Source organism: Dermochelys coriacea, chromosome 6 (genome assembly GCF_009764565.3).
Source record: "Dermochelys coriacea isolate rDerCor1 chromosome 6, rDerCor1.pri.v4, whole genome shotgun sequence".
Taxonomy (NCBI): Eukaryota; Metazoa; Chordata; order Testudines; family Dermochelyidae; genus Dermochelys; species Dermochelys coriacea.
The window spans coordinates 73862390-73878462 of record NC_050073.1 but is presented as its reverse complement, the minus strand read 5'-3'; the positions used below and the strand labels follow the sequence as shown (position 1 = coordinate 73878462).

Genomic DNA, 16073 nt, shown 5'->3' with positions numbered 1-16073 from the left:
TGCTGGATAGTTCCCAGATGAGTTGAATTAATGAAGTTGCTGCCTAATTAAACCACAACACTTGCACCTTCTCTGTCTCTGTGTGTGCCCAAGACAATGGGGGACTGTATCCTGAAAAGCAGCAACTCTGAAAAGGATTTAGGGGTCAAGAAACTCAACATGAGCCCTCAGTGCAATGCAGTGACAAAAAAAAGGCTAATATGATCTTTGAATCGATAAACAGGGAAGTAGTGAATAGGAGTAAAGAGGTTTACTTGGTCCTGTCTGAGTACAGGGGTCCAGACTCAATGACTTCTCAAGGTCCCTTCCAGCAATACATTTTTAAGATTCTACAATTCTACTTTGTATTTTACATTGGTGAGACCAACACTGGAATACTATGTACAGTTCTGGGGTCCACATTTGAAAAAAAATGTTGAAAAACCAGAGAGGGTGCAGAAAAGAGCCACAAAAATGATTCAAGGGCTGGAGAGAGTGAGAGACTTAAAGTGTTTATTCTGTTTATCTTATCAAAAAAAGATTGAGCGGTGACTTGTTTACACTGTACAGTACAAGTAAATTTGTGGGGAGAAAATACCGAGTAGTAAGGGACTCTTTAATCTAGTGGAGAAAGAACCAGTGGCTAGAGGCTGAAGCCCAACATATTCAAATAATAAATTAGGCACTTTTTTGGGGGGCGGGGGGTAACAGTAAGGGTGATTAACCATTGAAACAAAGTACCAAAGGGAGTGGTGGATTCTCCATGTCTTGAGTTCATCAAATCAAGACTAGATTCCTCTTTGGAAGATGTGCTTTAGCGAAACAGAAGTCAATGGGCTCAATACAAGGGTAATTAAATTAAATTAAAGGCCAGTGATAAACAAGATGTCAGACAAAATAATACAATGGTCCTTCTGGCCTTAAAATCTATTATGTGTACTTTTTATTAATTATTATTATCATTGTCGTTGTTGATCCAACTCCTTGTGACTTCAATTCAATTCTGAATCATTGTAAACTATGCATCTGATGCTCAATGTGTTGAGCACCTCAGCACCTTCCTTATACATGATAGAGCAATTATCTGTATTTGTTTCTAATTGGAGTCAGATCCAAAATATTAGTCCCCCATCTCCTTTTTTTTCCCCAGACTAAAATTAATGCAACATTATTTTTATAAGCATTTAGTTTTATAGATATATTTTCAGTGAAACTGTTTATATTTTACACAAGACTAAGATTACTTTTATATTTGGGGATTTATTTTTACAATGCTACCAGAGGATTTCAGGTAATGGGTATGTCTGATATATTACAATAAAACTGCACTAGTATCCCTGAGTATGGAGAGTGACAGTTAAGCTTTCCGTTTTCTTTAATAAGTATTTCTTTTAAAATATTTTTGACACATTTGGATGACTTGAGTCACCACCTTAGCATAAAGAACACCAGGGACTCTGAACAGACATAAAAAAAGCAAGTAGTACAAAGAACTTAATCCTTTTACAGGATCAGAGATCACATTTTTAATCATAGCCCTTTGACATTGAATATGAAGCTGAAAAATGTTAAATATAATTTTGCTTTCACTCTCTTCAACCTTTTATTTCTGAAAAATATCTAATACCTCAGACAAAGATGGTATCTGTCATAAAATTCTACATGACTAAACATTTTGTGATGGAAAATTCAAATCTCATTTTAAATAAAGATAAAATTATCTTTTTTTTTAAAGCCAATGTTATCACAGGCATTTCCTTCCTAAAGAGAGAATATCTCCATGTGTAAAAATAATCAAACATACATTTAATCAAGCTTTCATTTTCAAAAATTATACTCCTGACATACAAGACAGTTTCAACTGTCAAAAAGTGCAGCAAGGTTTTTATAGGACAAATCTATCAAAAATAATTAATGTTGATACAATAAGAATGGACAACTTACAAAACAGTTAGTGAGAACCTTTTATTCTTCTTCCTGCCAAGAGCTTCTGCTGCAATGAATACTAAATAGAGCTACTGAAAAATAAAATTAAGACACGGGTTTGTGTGTCTTAAAAAAACAAAATAAAACAAAACAATGAAATGCGTGTATTTTTGAGGAACAAAGAAGTTTGTCTCGTTCTTTTCCTAGCTAAAAATTTTAGCCTAGCTAAAAATATTTCACAATGAGAATAAGGAATGAATGTTTACTGTGCAAGTTATTTCTAAACTTGATGGTTCTTCTTTTAAGCCTCGAGTGCTGTGAGTTCTTCCTGGAAACCAACATCAAACACTTCAAAGCTGAGAGTCTAAATTTGCTGTCCTTGTTGGGAAATCCCAACTTTCAATGCCATTGAGCTTAGGATCATATTTGGTCCTGAACATTCTAAACTCCTAGTGAAGTCACCAGCAACTGAAGATACTAAGCACCTCAAAGGATCAGGCTCTTAATGTGCCTTTTAGAAGTAAAAGAAACTGTGCAATATTTTTCAAGCTGCCATCAGCTTGAGACAGGAACCAGCTTTCAAATACATTAAAATACTAACATTTTTTTACAGACGTGTGTTATCTTGTTTTGCTAGCTAGATCTGACTTGCATAATAAATGTGACAATTCAATAAGAATAACTTTTAAAGCCAAACCGAAATTAAAGCCAAACCTCACAGTTGTAAGGTCAAAAGAACCTCACCTCTCATTATATTTACAAATTACACTACTCAAGAAAAGTTGATATCCAGTCCAATTCTAAACCTAAAACAAATACCAGAGTATCATGGAAACTTTTACACTATATGAAATCCAGTATCAAACAAAGATGCAAATAAATCTTTCATTTACATATACAAAGTGAAGCCCACATACTCAATACAATTCATTTTCCTGCTATCCTGACCATGAAACTGTATGGTAAAGGCAGAGTTTATCACAGAATTTTAGTAGTCAGAGATGGGAAAGGCCAATTCAATTACTTAATCCAACCTGCTGCAAGGGAAAGATTTTATAGCTCCCAGTCATAGAACATATCAGGTATTAAACCTTTTATACACTTCATCTTCACCAACAGGCCAAGTAGTAATAATTAAATTCTGGTGCAACTGTTCAAACCACAAACAATTTCTAATTCTCTATCAAGGAAAAATATTGTACAAGCAAATATTATTGTTGCACACATTTGATTTTGATTTTTAAAAAGTTCTACATAGATTAGGTACAACCAATGGGTTCATGGCATGTTGCCAATAGAGCCATCTTGTTTAGCAAGGACTGGACATCTTTGGTACAAGGGAACTAGTTGGACAAGAGCGCAAATACAATAATCTCCATTTAACATAATTAACCAACACCTAGCTATTTAGAAAAAAATAATTCAAGAACTTGCCTTGTCACAATGAAATAATATAATTATTTTACTGTGCTGATAAAAATGACCCACGATTATGGCCCTACTTGACTTGCGATATTATGAAAATTGCAGATTCTGCAATATTAGGCTTCCACCATAATTTTGACAGCAGGAGTTCTGGACACCACAGGGCTGAGAGTGGGACTCTCCCGCTGTCAGACCCAGCTGACCACTCTCAGCCCCAGGCAGCCAACAGTGGGAGCCCCCCACTATCCAGCCCCATATTTTCACTCTCAGCCCAGGCCTCTGCCAGTGGAAAATTGCAGAAAAGTAATAATGGGCTTTATTACCGCAAATAATAAAGTCTGTTATTACTTTTCCGCAATTTTCCATGGTTTGTCTACAACTCAGCTGCAATTTTTTGACAATCATCCTTCAATTCACATAGGGCCTTATCCATAATAAAATAGAAACCACAGAAGAACATCATTCCACTCATAACCTTAATATCCAGGATATAAATCAGAAAAGAACTATACAATTAATTCAAAGTTTGTTCCACTCAATAGATCTCACTTTAGCTAATGTCCATTTTACAGTTAACCGGCATGAGAAATCACCTGACATTTAATATAAAAGGGAGACCAATTTCTATCCCACACATATGGTTTGACTAAAACATATAAATTAAAGCTACAAGAAGTAGCTGAAAATCAGGTGACAACATGTTTTTCCAAATGGAAAATGAAGCACCAATGTGGGAATCTGCTACACACTTATTCATTTTAAAAGTAAGAGACAGTTACTTTATTTAACTTTATTAGCTAGAAAACTGTTAATTCCAAAAATCTAATTGTGGCACCTTAGAGACAAACAAATTTATTTGAGCATAAGCTTTCGCGAGCTACAGCTCACTTCATCGGATGCATTTGGTGGAAAATACAGTGGGGAGATTTATATACACACACACAGAGAACATGAAACAATGGGTTTTATCATACACACTATAAGGAGAGTGATCACTTAAGATGAGCCATCACCAGCAGCGGGTGGGGGGAAAGGAGGAAAACCTTTCATGATGACAAGCAAGGTAGGCCATTTCCAGCAGTTAACAAGAGCATCTGAGGAACAGTGGGGAGGTGGGTGGGGGGGAGAAATACCATGGGGAAATAGTTTTACTTTGTGTAATGACTCATCCATTCCCAGTCTCTATTCAAGCCTAAGTTAATTGTATCCAGTTTGCAAATTAATTCCAATTCAGCAGTCTCTCGTTGGAGTCTGTTTTTGATTTTTTTTTGTTGAAGGATAGCTACTCTCAGGTCTGTAATCGAGTGACCAGAGAGACTGAACTGTTCTCCGACTGGTTTTTGAATGTTATAATTCTTGACATCTGATTTGTGTCCCTTTATTCCTTTATGTAGAGACTGTCCAGTTTGACCAATGTACATGGCAGAGGGGCATTGCTGGCACATGATGGCATATATCACATTGGTAGATGCGCAGGTGAACGAGCCTTTGATAATGTGGCTGATGTGATTAGGCCCTATGATGGTGTCCCCTGAATAGATATGTAGACAGAGTTGGCAACGGGCTTTGTTGCAAGGATAGGTTCCTGGGTTAGTGGTCTCCCAAGATCTGAGAAAGACAGGCCAGTCCTTGCTTACAGACAGCCCCCCAACCTGAAGCAAATACTCACCAGCAACCACACACCACACAACAGAACCACTAAATGGTTCTACAAAACCATAGCTAGAGAGTCTTCTAACTACTCTACATACAATTCTCTTCATACCTAAAATTGCAACATGAAAACATTTTGGCCTTAGTGGGTTCATTGGGGTGTACTTTTTTATTGCTTTAGGCTGAAGTTTTGAGATCAGAGAAATAATAGTGTAGGACCATGCTCTAAATACTAACCTCTGACATCAAAATAATTGACATTTGTGAATGAATTTTGAAATGTAATGGTCAACAGACTAGTTTCAACCAACCATGAATCAATAAAAGTACCATGTAGGTAACAATCTTATCGGAAACTCCTCACATATTCAACAATGGCACTTTTCAGGGCAGTGAGGTTTGATAATTTTTAAATAGATGTTTAAGGTTTTAACTTGGTAGCAGCATTCTCTCAATAACATAGGGGGGCAACATCCTCCTTTTGTTCCACTCTATTTGCACAAATTGGAACCCTACAGGGAGCTGCAGGATAGTTACTACTGCAGGACTGGGACAGATATGGCTCAATAAACTCCACCCTGAATGTAAGGAAGGGAAAGTAGCCCTCTGGCAAAGAGATTTCAGAGATAGGCAGGTCATGAAAGAAGGAATCTTAAGACCAGGCAAGCTGAGAGAAAGAAGTGTCAACTAGAAGTGCCTGGCATTCTGACACCTTCTTTACAGAGGTGATTACCACCAAAACTGATGTTTTCATTGACAGCAATGGCAGGAATAAGGTTAAAAGGGGGGGGGGGTCACATCAATATTTAGTTTATGTCCCATAAAGGTAATGTATTGGATACAGAAGAGTGCACATCGATAAGACCCTTTAAAAATCCAGATAACAAGGGCTACAAAAAAACCACATCCACTGGTGGGATGTATTGCAGAAATGGCTGCTAAATGGACTCTCACTGAACTGACACTATTCAGGTAGTCTAGTATATGTCTAACGTCTGTATTATCAGGAGATAGCTGATGAGATTTTGCCCAGATTGAAAACCTTTTCTATTTTGCTGCATAAGTGACTTTGGTGGAATCACCAGAATGGCTTGGACATCTCAGCAACAAACTCTTTCTTCATTGCTCAACCAGAGATCATCAGTGTCGTTAGGTAAAGAGATTGCAAGTTTGGGTGCAGTGATTTCCCCTGATTTTGAGACAAAAGAGCCTCACCCAGAGGTAATGAGAATTAATGAAAATCTTTGTTTCAGCACTGCCTTGGCCAGGTAAATGCTATGAGGCTGCTTTGTCTCTTCTGAGCTTCCAGATCATCCTAGGAATCAGAGGGACTGGAGGAAAAACATACAGCAAATGGTTTGACGTGGAAGAAGAAAGGCATCTGTGTCAGAACCTGGAATAAAATCTCTTCCATTTGTTGTTTAGAGTGGTTGCAAGTTTGTTATTGGGTATCCCCACTGACGAAGCTTCTTTGCAGAACACCCCTTTTTATTGAGCATTTGTGATGGTCTATAAAATTCCTATTGAGGGAATTCATAATAGTGTTCCTCAACCCTGGGAGATGAAAGGCCTTTAGGAAGATATTGTTCTTTATCCAGAAAGAGAATGCTCTCTGGCACAGCTGGGATGACATTGCACCTCCCGGCTTGTTCCAATAAAACATAGTAATGGCATTGTCAGTGAGAACTTGAAAATGAACATCTCGCAGGCCCAATACCTCAAAGTTCCTGCATATTTATATGGAATGAAAATTCCAGAGGCATCCAAAGGGCTTGAGCCTGAAGTTTGCCCAGATGGGTCCCTAACATCTCGTGGACACATCCGCTATCAATGTCATACTTGGCTCTGGTGGCAGGAACAGAACCCCTATGCATACATTCTGAGGGTCTCACCACCAATTCAGGGACTTACACAGTCATCCAGGCATGCAAATGAATATGTCCAGTGAATGTCTGCTCGGACAATAGCCAGGCCTGCAGACATTTGAGGTGAATTCTGGCATGTTAAGTCATGTACATGCACAAGACCATATGTCCCAAGAGCTGCAGACAAGAATGCACTGTTGTTCTCAAGCTGGTCTTGAGCTCTCAGACAGAGGCTATGAACTGGAACCTGTCCATCGGGAGGTAGGCCATGGTAGTCCTGGTACTGATATCAGTCCCTATGAAACTTATTCACTGTGTTTGATGTAATTTTGATTTCTGTACATTCAGTTTTAGACCTAGACAACAGAACAGATGTCTGACAAAAAGGATGCTGTTATGGATAGCAGACCTTGACCCTTCCTGAACTAGCCAATCGCCTAGGACAGGAAATATTTGAACTCCTAAATGACACAGACAGTCTGCTACTGCTATCGTAAGCTTGGAAAACACCCTGTGGGCTGATGATACGCTGAAGAATAGCACTGTGTATTGGTAATGCATGATGCGTACCATGAACTGAAGATATTTTCAGTGGCTGGAATGTACTTCCACATGACAAGAAGCATCGTGTATGTTACTGGCAAACACCAATTTCCAGTCTTCAAGGAAGGGACAATAGATGCCATAGTGACCATTCTAAATTTCATCTTTTTGATAAATTCAATCAGGTTTCTTAAAACCAGAATGGGTCAAACCCATCTCTCTTTGTGAGAATCAGGAAGTAGCAGGAAAAGAAGCCTTTCCCTCTGTGTTGGTAAGAAACTTCCTCTATTGCTCCCAATTCCAATAGAGACTGTAATTCTTGATCTAAAACAGTCTTGTAAGACAGATTCCTGAAAAAGGTATGGGGAAGGTGGATTGGGGAAAGGGAGGAGGGTGAGCTGGATAACATAACCCACCTTTACTGTGCTGATGACCCTCTTGTCGATTTAATCTCTGATGGTGGTAAGATATACACTCTGTTTGGGACTTGAACTGCTTCCTCTTAGTTACTGGAGTGTAGATACCCAGTGATCGAAGGGCAGTGCAAGAATCTTTCAACATATACATGGCTAGGCAGCCAGAAGGCCTCTTTGGGATGCATTGCCTTCTTGAGAAGATGTATTTTAAGGAGGAAATCCCTCTGCTTTTTCATTCTTGTCTCATAGGAGGTACAAACAGGACATTTGTCCCTCACGTCGCTCACCTAAGCAGATTAGGCAACTTTTGTGCTTATCACTAACAGGGGTCATGGCCCTGCACATGACACGTTTAAAACTTGGGGATTTCTCCATAGTGACACGATTTTTTTTTTTTAAACAAAGGCTGTCTAGCCAAAGCTCAGAAGCAGCAGGGAGCTCCCCCTCTCACCAGGAGCAGTAAGAAGAAACTGAGGGGGAAGCAGCAACCATGCCCCTTTATTCCCTTGGTTCTCCCATATCCAATGTATCTTCTCTTCTTCCCCTCTCCTCTCATCATTTGGTTATTATGGAAATGTTTCCCAAAGACAAAAGCTTTCCATCGTAATCTTTGGTTTAACCTACCTTTCTCAGAAAGCTTATTTCACAGCCATGCTCCACCAGCAAAACGGGCTAATACTTTGGTTTGATAAAGATATAGGTTTCACAAATGAAAATAAATAAATAGCTTCTTACATCTGCTATTGTGGTATCTCCACTGAGGATGGGGAGAGAGGAAAATCGTGTTTTTTTGGGGGGGGGGGTATGTAACAACTCAACCCTGATGCTTTTAATTCTGGTCAGAGAACATCAGAATTGGGGCAAAAAGGTGGCATCACAGTCACATATATGTAATTTCCTCCTCTGCGATATGGCACAATGACAGCACTGCAGGCCCATTCTGCCACTCTCCACACCAGGAGACTCTTGATTTTAAGTGCTTTCCATGGGCTGAGCCAGAATCTCCCAAGGAAAGAAGAAGAAAACAGGAAGTGGAACCCTCTACATTTAAACATGACTAGCCTCTACAGACTCAGCTAGATTAATCTAATATATGGCCTGAGCATAAACCATAGAGACTAGAGGTGTGCGTTTATAAAATTATTCACCCTTCTTGCCTATCAGAAATCAGAGCGTAGAGACAATGGAACATGTTGGGGGCAGAGTGCCTCTCACTCTGTAACTGCAGCCACAAAGGGTTTTCACAGTGGGAGTGTGGCCTGGAAAGAAAGGGTGGTTCAGTGAGTATGTGAGCCTGGGACTTGGGAGACCTCAGTTCAGTTCCTTCCTACACCACAGATTTTATGCATGGCCTTAAGCAAATCACTTTGTTCAAGATTTTCTAAGGTACCTGGCACCAATCTCCACCTCTAGTGGGATTTTCAAAAGTATCTAAGCAAGTTAGGCACCCAACTCACATTAATTTTAGTGAAAGCTAGGTGCCTACCCTGCTTAGGTGCTATTCAAAAAAACCCAATAGATGCATATCTGCATCTTTAGGTGACTAAACACCTTTGAAAATCTGGCCTGTAGTCTCTATGTGCCTCAGTTCCCTCATCTGTAAAATGGATGTACCTCACAACCTAGCTAGCAGAAGGCTTACATATATAAAATCTTGTGAGGTACTCAAATAGTGCAGTCATCGTGGGTTATATAAATATCTTAAAAAGAAAAGGAGTACTTGTGGCACCTTAGAGATTAACAAATTTATTTGAGCATAAGCTTTCGTGAGCTACAGCTCACTTCATCGGATGCATTTGGTGGAAATGCACCAAATGCATCCGATGAAGTGAGCTGTAGCTCACGGAAACTTATGCTCAAATAAATTTGTTAGTCTCTAAGGTGCCACAAGTACTCCTTTTCTTTTTGCGAATACAGACTAACACGGCTGCTACTCTGAAACCTGTCATAAATATCTTAGATATACAGGATTGGGATGAGAGGAGCACAAACAGCAGCAATGAAAGAGGAGAGCCTGGAGATGGCCTCTATTATCACAGCTCTGGGGTAACTGGGCAAGTGGGTCTGAAATGGCTCCTCAGAAAGAGACATTCTGTCCCGAGGGAATAAGGAGCCTCTGGGCTCCTCCTGCCTAGGAGATCTGAGAGAGCTGCAGCCTTATCAATGGAGTTAATGTGGTATTTTCCTTTGTTTGGCTGAGGCATCACGTCCCCTCTCGGCCCCTTCACCATGATGTCTGGGCTCTCTCCTTATCCCTTCATGTCTGTCAGTGTTTCTGATGTGAAAGATTTCATTAGGTTGCTAGAAAGTAAGATTTTTTAAATCATAAACCCAAGCATTTATCTTCAGTTTGTAGTTAATGCTTCAGTTTAATTAGGTCTTAAAGGCACCTATCTAGTAAAAGTAATTTATTTGTGCTGACTTTTATAGCATGCACAAAAAGAGCTGCAGAACAATGTTAGCTGTGTGAGCTTACTCATGCTGTCCTGCCAACTTATTTCAATAATCTGCTCGAGGGATACCCTGATAAGAAGTTAGTTCTGTCCTTTATACCCAGTCAGCCCTTGCCTTTCTTTTGAGATGGTCAACAAGGAGCCAACTGTAAGGAGTTTTTGTGATGCATCAACCAGTATACTAGGAGCTGCAATGCGACTGCCAACTCATTTTACACAGGTCATTGAACAGACATCAGACAGCAATGACTTCTGGTCACTACTACTATGTGCTGCATTCATAGCAGTGATCTAGAGATGAAATGTTCTCTACTTCATTACCAGTTACATTATGTTCCAAGTTCACATTTTTGGTAAGAATTACTTTGAAACTTTAGATACCATAGACAACGAGGATTGAGAAAAATGTGTGAGGCAAATAAAATAATCAAAAAGGACTAACACCCCCATCATTTTTCTCTCTCTCATTTACACATACAGAATAAATATTGGAAATATGCTTGAGTCTATAAGCAAAATTATTTAAAATCAATTATTGAATGGTCATGCAATAGTTTGAAGACACAATTATTATGTTGTTAAAAATACTTCCCATTTTCTTATTCACCAACGAGTAAGCTCCTCAGATCATGTAACTGATCATAGAGCAGCGGCTCCAAACTGTGGGTTGGGATGCTAAAGTGGGTTGTGACCCCATTTTAACGGGGTCGCCAGTACTGGCTTAGACTTGCTGGGGCCAAAACCAAAGCCTGAGGGCTTCAGCCTTGGGCAGCAGGGCTCAGGTGACAGGCTCCCTGCCTGGGGCTGAAGCCCTTCGGCTTTGGCTTTGACCTCCCCGCGCAGGTGGGTGGAGCTCAGGCTTTGGCTTCCCCACCTGGGGTGGTGGGGCTCAGGCTTCGGTGTCTTCTTTCCCCCCCCCGGGTTTATGTAGTAGTTTTTGTTGTCAGAAGGGGATCACGGTGCAACGAAGTTTGAAAACCCCTATCAAAGAGCTATTGGTCATGGAACAATGCCAATGTGCAATAGTTGATGATCCGGCCCTCTCTGTTCACCAGGCTGAAGTTTCTGTTGTGGAACAACATACATAAATTTGTTGTCATTATTATGCAACTAATTAATATACTGACACTTAAAATACATAGGAAAAACAACATAGGAAAGGCTTACTTTTCATTTGTGTTTGTCTCTCTCTCCCTCTCTCCTGCTTCCACCTCTCACTTTGTTTCTTACCAGAGACACTCTTCTTGCTCCCAGAGATTGGTCAGCTCCATCCTACCATCTTTCCTCTTATTGTCTGGGTTCACTGACACAGCACCCCATTTCTATGGCATCTTCCAACTCCTATTAATCTAGCAGGGTTTCAACAGCGAGACATTATTCCTCTACTCTCCCTCACTAAGTACCCCACGCTCCAGTTCCTTTTGCTTCTTGTGCACATTCTGAGTTGAAGTACATAATTCATATTCCATGATCACCACAAAAGAATCTTATTACTTCCTTTGCAAAGAGTTATCAGGATCCTGTAGAAACAGCTTCTGCATAATGGAAACATTGTTTTTAAGTCAACTTCAGAAGTCAGTGGGAAAAAATAAACCATTTTAGTGTTTATTATGGCCTCAAACTACATATAACTGTATCATTACCTTTGGCCTCCAAAGAGTTTCCAAATAATGAACATAGTGAATTTACCATTCCCAAGCCATCTCCACTACATCCTGTGTACTACACACACGTAGCTAACTCATCCTAGTCAATAAACCTGCTTCCCAGATAGATGTTTCTTTCTTGTTGTGCTAAACAAATGCCAAAGTCTTAACTTGTACTGATTTGGTCAGGACTGCATGTGGATTCCGGTTTGGATACCAAGCTTCAAATGCAATATCAGCTAGCGGGCATTACTTGGTAGCCTAGCACACACAGAAGACAAGGGGCAAAAACTGAATCAGCAATTAAATATTGCAACACTTATGTTTCTGGGCAGATGTTATAAAATGTGAAGGTATCTCAGGAATGTAACAAGCAAGTAAACACAAGGAGCTAGCATAAGTTAGTTGTTAAAGCACCAGATTGGGAGTTTGTAAAACTGGGTTCTAGTTCAAATTCTCACACTAAACTTCCTATGCTGCTTTGGCCACATCATTTCACTTCACAGTAACTCAGTTTCCTCATCTGTAAAACTCATGATACTTAGCCATCTTCATAAAGTGAGTTCAGATTACCATGTAGAGTGAGCACACACAGAAAGTTCATTCCAGTTTTAAAGATATTACAGTTTCCAGTGATATTCCCTCGTCTTAAAATGGGGAGTGTCATCAGAGCCGTTAATAACTCTAAAACTAGAATAAACATTTTACTTGTAAGTATGGGCTGATCTACACAGCGCTGGCAAAGCACGCCAGAGGGGTGTGATTTGTAAGCACACTAACGTGCCATACTTTTCCCTACCCCTGGGTAGATCTTGCTGGCACGCTTTAAAAAGTACCTGTGAAACAGGACTACGTTAATGAGCTATGTACCTTTTAGAACGTGCCAATAGGGTCTAGATGAGGCAGTTAGACTGCAGCATGTTAGAGCAGTTTACAAATCACACCCCTCTGGTGCACTTTGCCAGCGCTATGCAGTCAGAGACGTATAGTAGTAAAGTATGGTGGCAATCCCGGAATGGGACAATGGAGCAAAGTAGTGGCAGAAGAGGTTCAAGTATAAATAAGAAAAGTGAAGCAACGAGAGAAGGGATAAAACACATTTTAAGTGCACCCAACCTATACAGTTTCTTTCACATAAATGACAAAGTGAAACCGTAGAAGGGAAACAGAGATTTCTAACCTTCACCAATGTCACCTTTCGAGGCTTACACAGAACCCTAGGTTCATAGAAGCATAGAATATCAGGGTTGGAAGGGACCTCAGGAGGTCATCTAGTCAAACCCCCTGCTCAAAGCAGGACCAATCCCCAACTAAATCATCCCAGCCAGGGCTTTGTCAAGCCTGACCTTAAAAACTTCTAAGGAAGGAGATTCCACCAACTCCCTAGGTAACGCATTCCAGTGCTGTACCACCAACCTCCTAGTGAAAAAGTTTTTCCTAATATCCAACCTAAACCTCCCCCACTGCAACTTGAGAGCATTACTCTTCATTCTGTTATCTGCTACCACTGAGAACAGTCTAGATCCATCCTCTTTGGAACCGTTGAAAGCAGCTATCAAATCCCCCCTCGTTCTTCTCTTTCGCAGATTAAACAATCCCAGTTCCCTCAGCCTCTCCTCATAAGTCATGTGTTCCAGTCCCCTAATCATTTTTGTTGCCCTCCGCAGGACACTTTCCAATTTTTTCACATTCTTCTTGTAGTGTGGGGCCCAAAACTGGACATAGTACTCCAGATGAGGCCTCACCAATGTCAAATAGAGGGGAATGATCACGTCCCTCGATCTGCTGGCAATGCTCCTACTTATACAGAATGCCATTGGCCTTCCTGGCAACAAGGGCACACTGTTGACTCATATCCAGCTTCTCATCCACTGTAACCCCTAGGTCCTTTTCTGCAGAACTGCTGTCTGCCATTCGGTCCCTAGTCTGTAGCGGTGCATGGGATTCTTCCGTCCTAAGTGCAGGACTCTGCACTTGTCCTTGTTGAACCTCATCAGTGATTCACTATTTAAACTGTTCCTGTATGACTTATCATGATGCAAAATGTTCTGCTACAAACACAATATTGTAACTATAGATTCTGGTCACGTTTCTATGGCATCCCACTGCATACTTAGACCCACTCTTTTATAACTGATACTATGTGAACTGGAGTACACTAAGACTTTCATTTTTTTTCTTGCAGTTACTTGTTGCTCTTGCTCTCTATTTCATTTTTTGGTACAGCATCGTTTCTTTGTTTAACTTAGTGGTCTATTTTAGCTACTAAGAAACATAGTTGGTTATGATGATATTCTATTCAGCAAAGTTATTCCCATAATTCCTAAAGAAAAACCTTCTTGACAAACACTCAAGTCACAAAGAAGTCTGAACATCTGTATAAGACCACAAGTAATCTTGGTAATAGCTTTGCATCTGTGTTGTGGCATCCATCTTTCATTCTGAAGCCATGCAACTCCACATGGCATACAATTAAATACAGAAAACCAGGTTCAGATGTGCAACCTTTGGTTCCTCAAAACAGTGAACATCACATTTAAGTGTTGTGTTTCATGTTAAGGAGAATGAAAAATCCAGCCAAATGACTATCTAATTTTAGTTTGTGTAGGGAAAACAGTCCCACAAATGCTCTTGGGGACGTTACACAATCCATTCCTTTCCACTAGAAACTAATTATATACTTCAGCACAAATCCTTTCCACTACATCCCTATTCCAAGTCCGGGGGAACTTTCAACAGTAAAACTGGGGCAGTTGAACTGGTCAAAGAATGGTGGGGAGGATTTGAGAAGGCTGCATATGGGTGATATTTCTGGGGCTAAGTGCATGCTCCAGTCTTTCCACTCTGACCCCTTTCAGTGGAGCGGGCTTTGGAGGCTACTACAGCCAATAAAATGTTCTATCATATAGGCAGGAGGATTCTCAGATAATCTCAGTGCCAAGACAAGCTACCGAGACCATGCTGAGAAAAGAGTTCCCTCTAAATGAAGAGTCAGGGTAAATATTGTCCATATTTGGATGCTTAGCATAGAGTATCCCTATAGTAAAAGTTAGAAAACTTTTTTTAAATTGCAGATAATCATCTATATTCTAACTACAATATGTGCTCTTTGCTCTTATTCTTAAGAGAGTTGGTGACTTTTGATGGAGTCATCACCCTTGATGCTATATGAAAGGAAACAACCACTTATTTCTTCTTGAGTCTTCCAGCCCACACCTCCCTAGAAAACCCTTAGATTAATTTAAAATTAATCTTTACTGTTATGCACACATCACATCTGCTTCAGAGCACAAAACTGCTCTATATAGATTTCCAAATGCTTGGTTGCCACTTCAAATTCCAAAATGTTTTATTTCTTAGTACTACTGATATTTATCTAATTCTGACAGTCCATGTCATGATCAGCCACTTTAAACATTACTTTTGGGCATTTAAGGCATTCATAATTACCTAAAAGTCAGTTTGCCCTTAATACAGAGGGTTCTTATCCTCTACCTTACTTTTCAAAACATACAATATGATACCTCTTGCCAACTGACTTTAACAGGAGTTCCATTCTCATATGAAGTATGTCTATGTCTTCTGTAAAACAAACTTTGGCCCAACACCTTGTTTCTGAAAGTAACTGTTTCTAGAATTAAGTTTTATTAATTTTATTAAGTGAGCTTCTATACATATATAACTTCACTTTTGAAACACTGCATATCCTGAGCATGCTTTAAGTGATACTTACCTCCAAAAGATAAGGTTCCATTTGATCCAACGTTTTTCCTAGATGTTTATCTGGATCTAAACCTGCCGAGATATATTAAACAAATACAATAAATGAAAGTAGTTTAGACATCAAAGTGGACTTTTTTTGGTAACATTGTCCTTTGGAAGTCAGTTCCTGTATATTTAAAATCATTTTGATCCTAAAGTAAATGTACTGAGCTGGAATTCTCTCACTTATTCTCTTTGGGCAACCAATTTCCATGCTTGTAAAAAAATAAGGTTCATTTCCTTTCCACTGTGTCAACTGGAAAATGTATTGTTTTACTGTATGAGTTCATTTCTAAGAAACTTCATCAAGCACAAGGGAATACAGATAATTCAGGTTCACAGTAATAAAATACGACCAGTCTGTGCAAGTTTATGTAGGTAGATACACTAGAATATCAGAGTTAC

At 39.7% G+C, this 16073-nt stretch overlaps 1 protein-coding gene across 1 annotated transcript in view; it reads right to left on the bottom strand.

Annotated features, from left to right (window-relative positions):
• DPH6 (diphthamine biosynthesis 6) overlaps positions 1 to 16073 on the bottom strand; it is a 389640-nt gene that overhangs the window by 228765 nt on the left and 144802 nt on the right. The window contains 1 exon segment of the mRNA XM_038405768.2: positions 15640 to 15701. Coding sequence (XP_038261696.1) covers positions 15640 to 15701 — 62 coding nt within the window.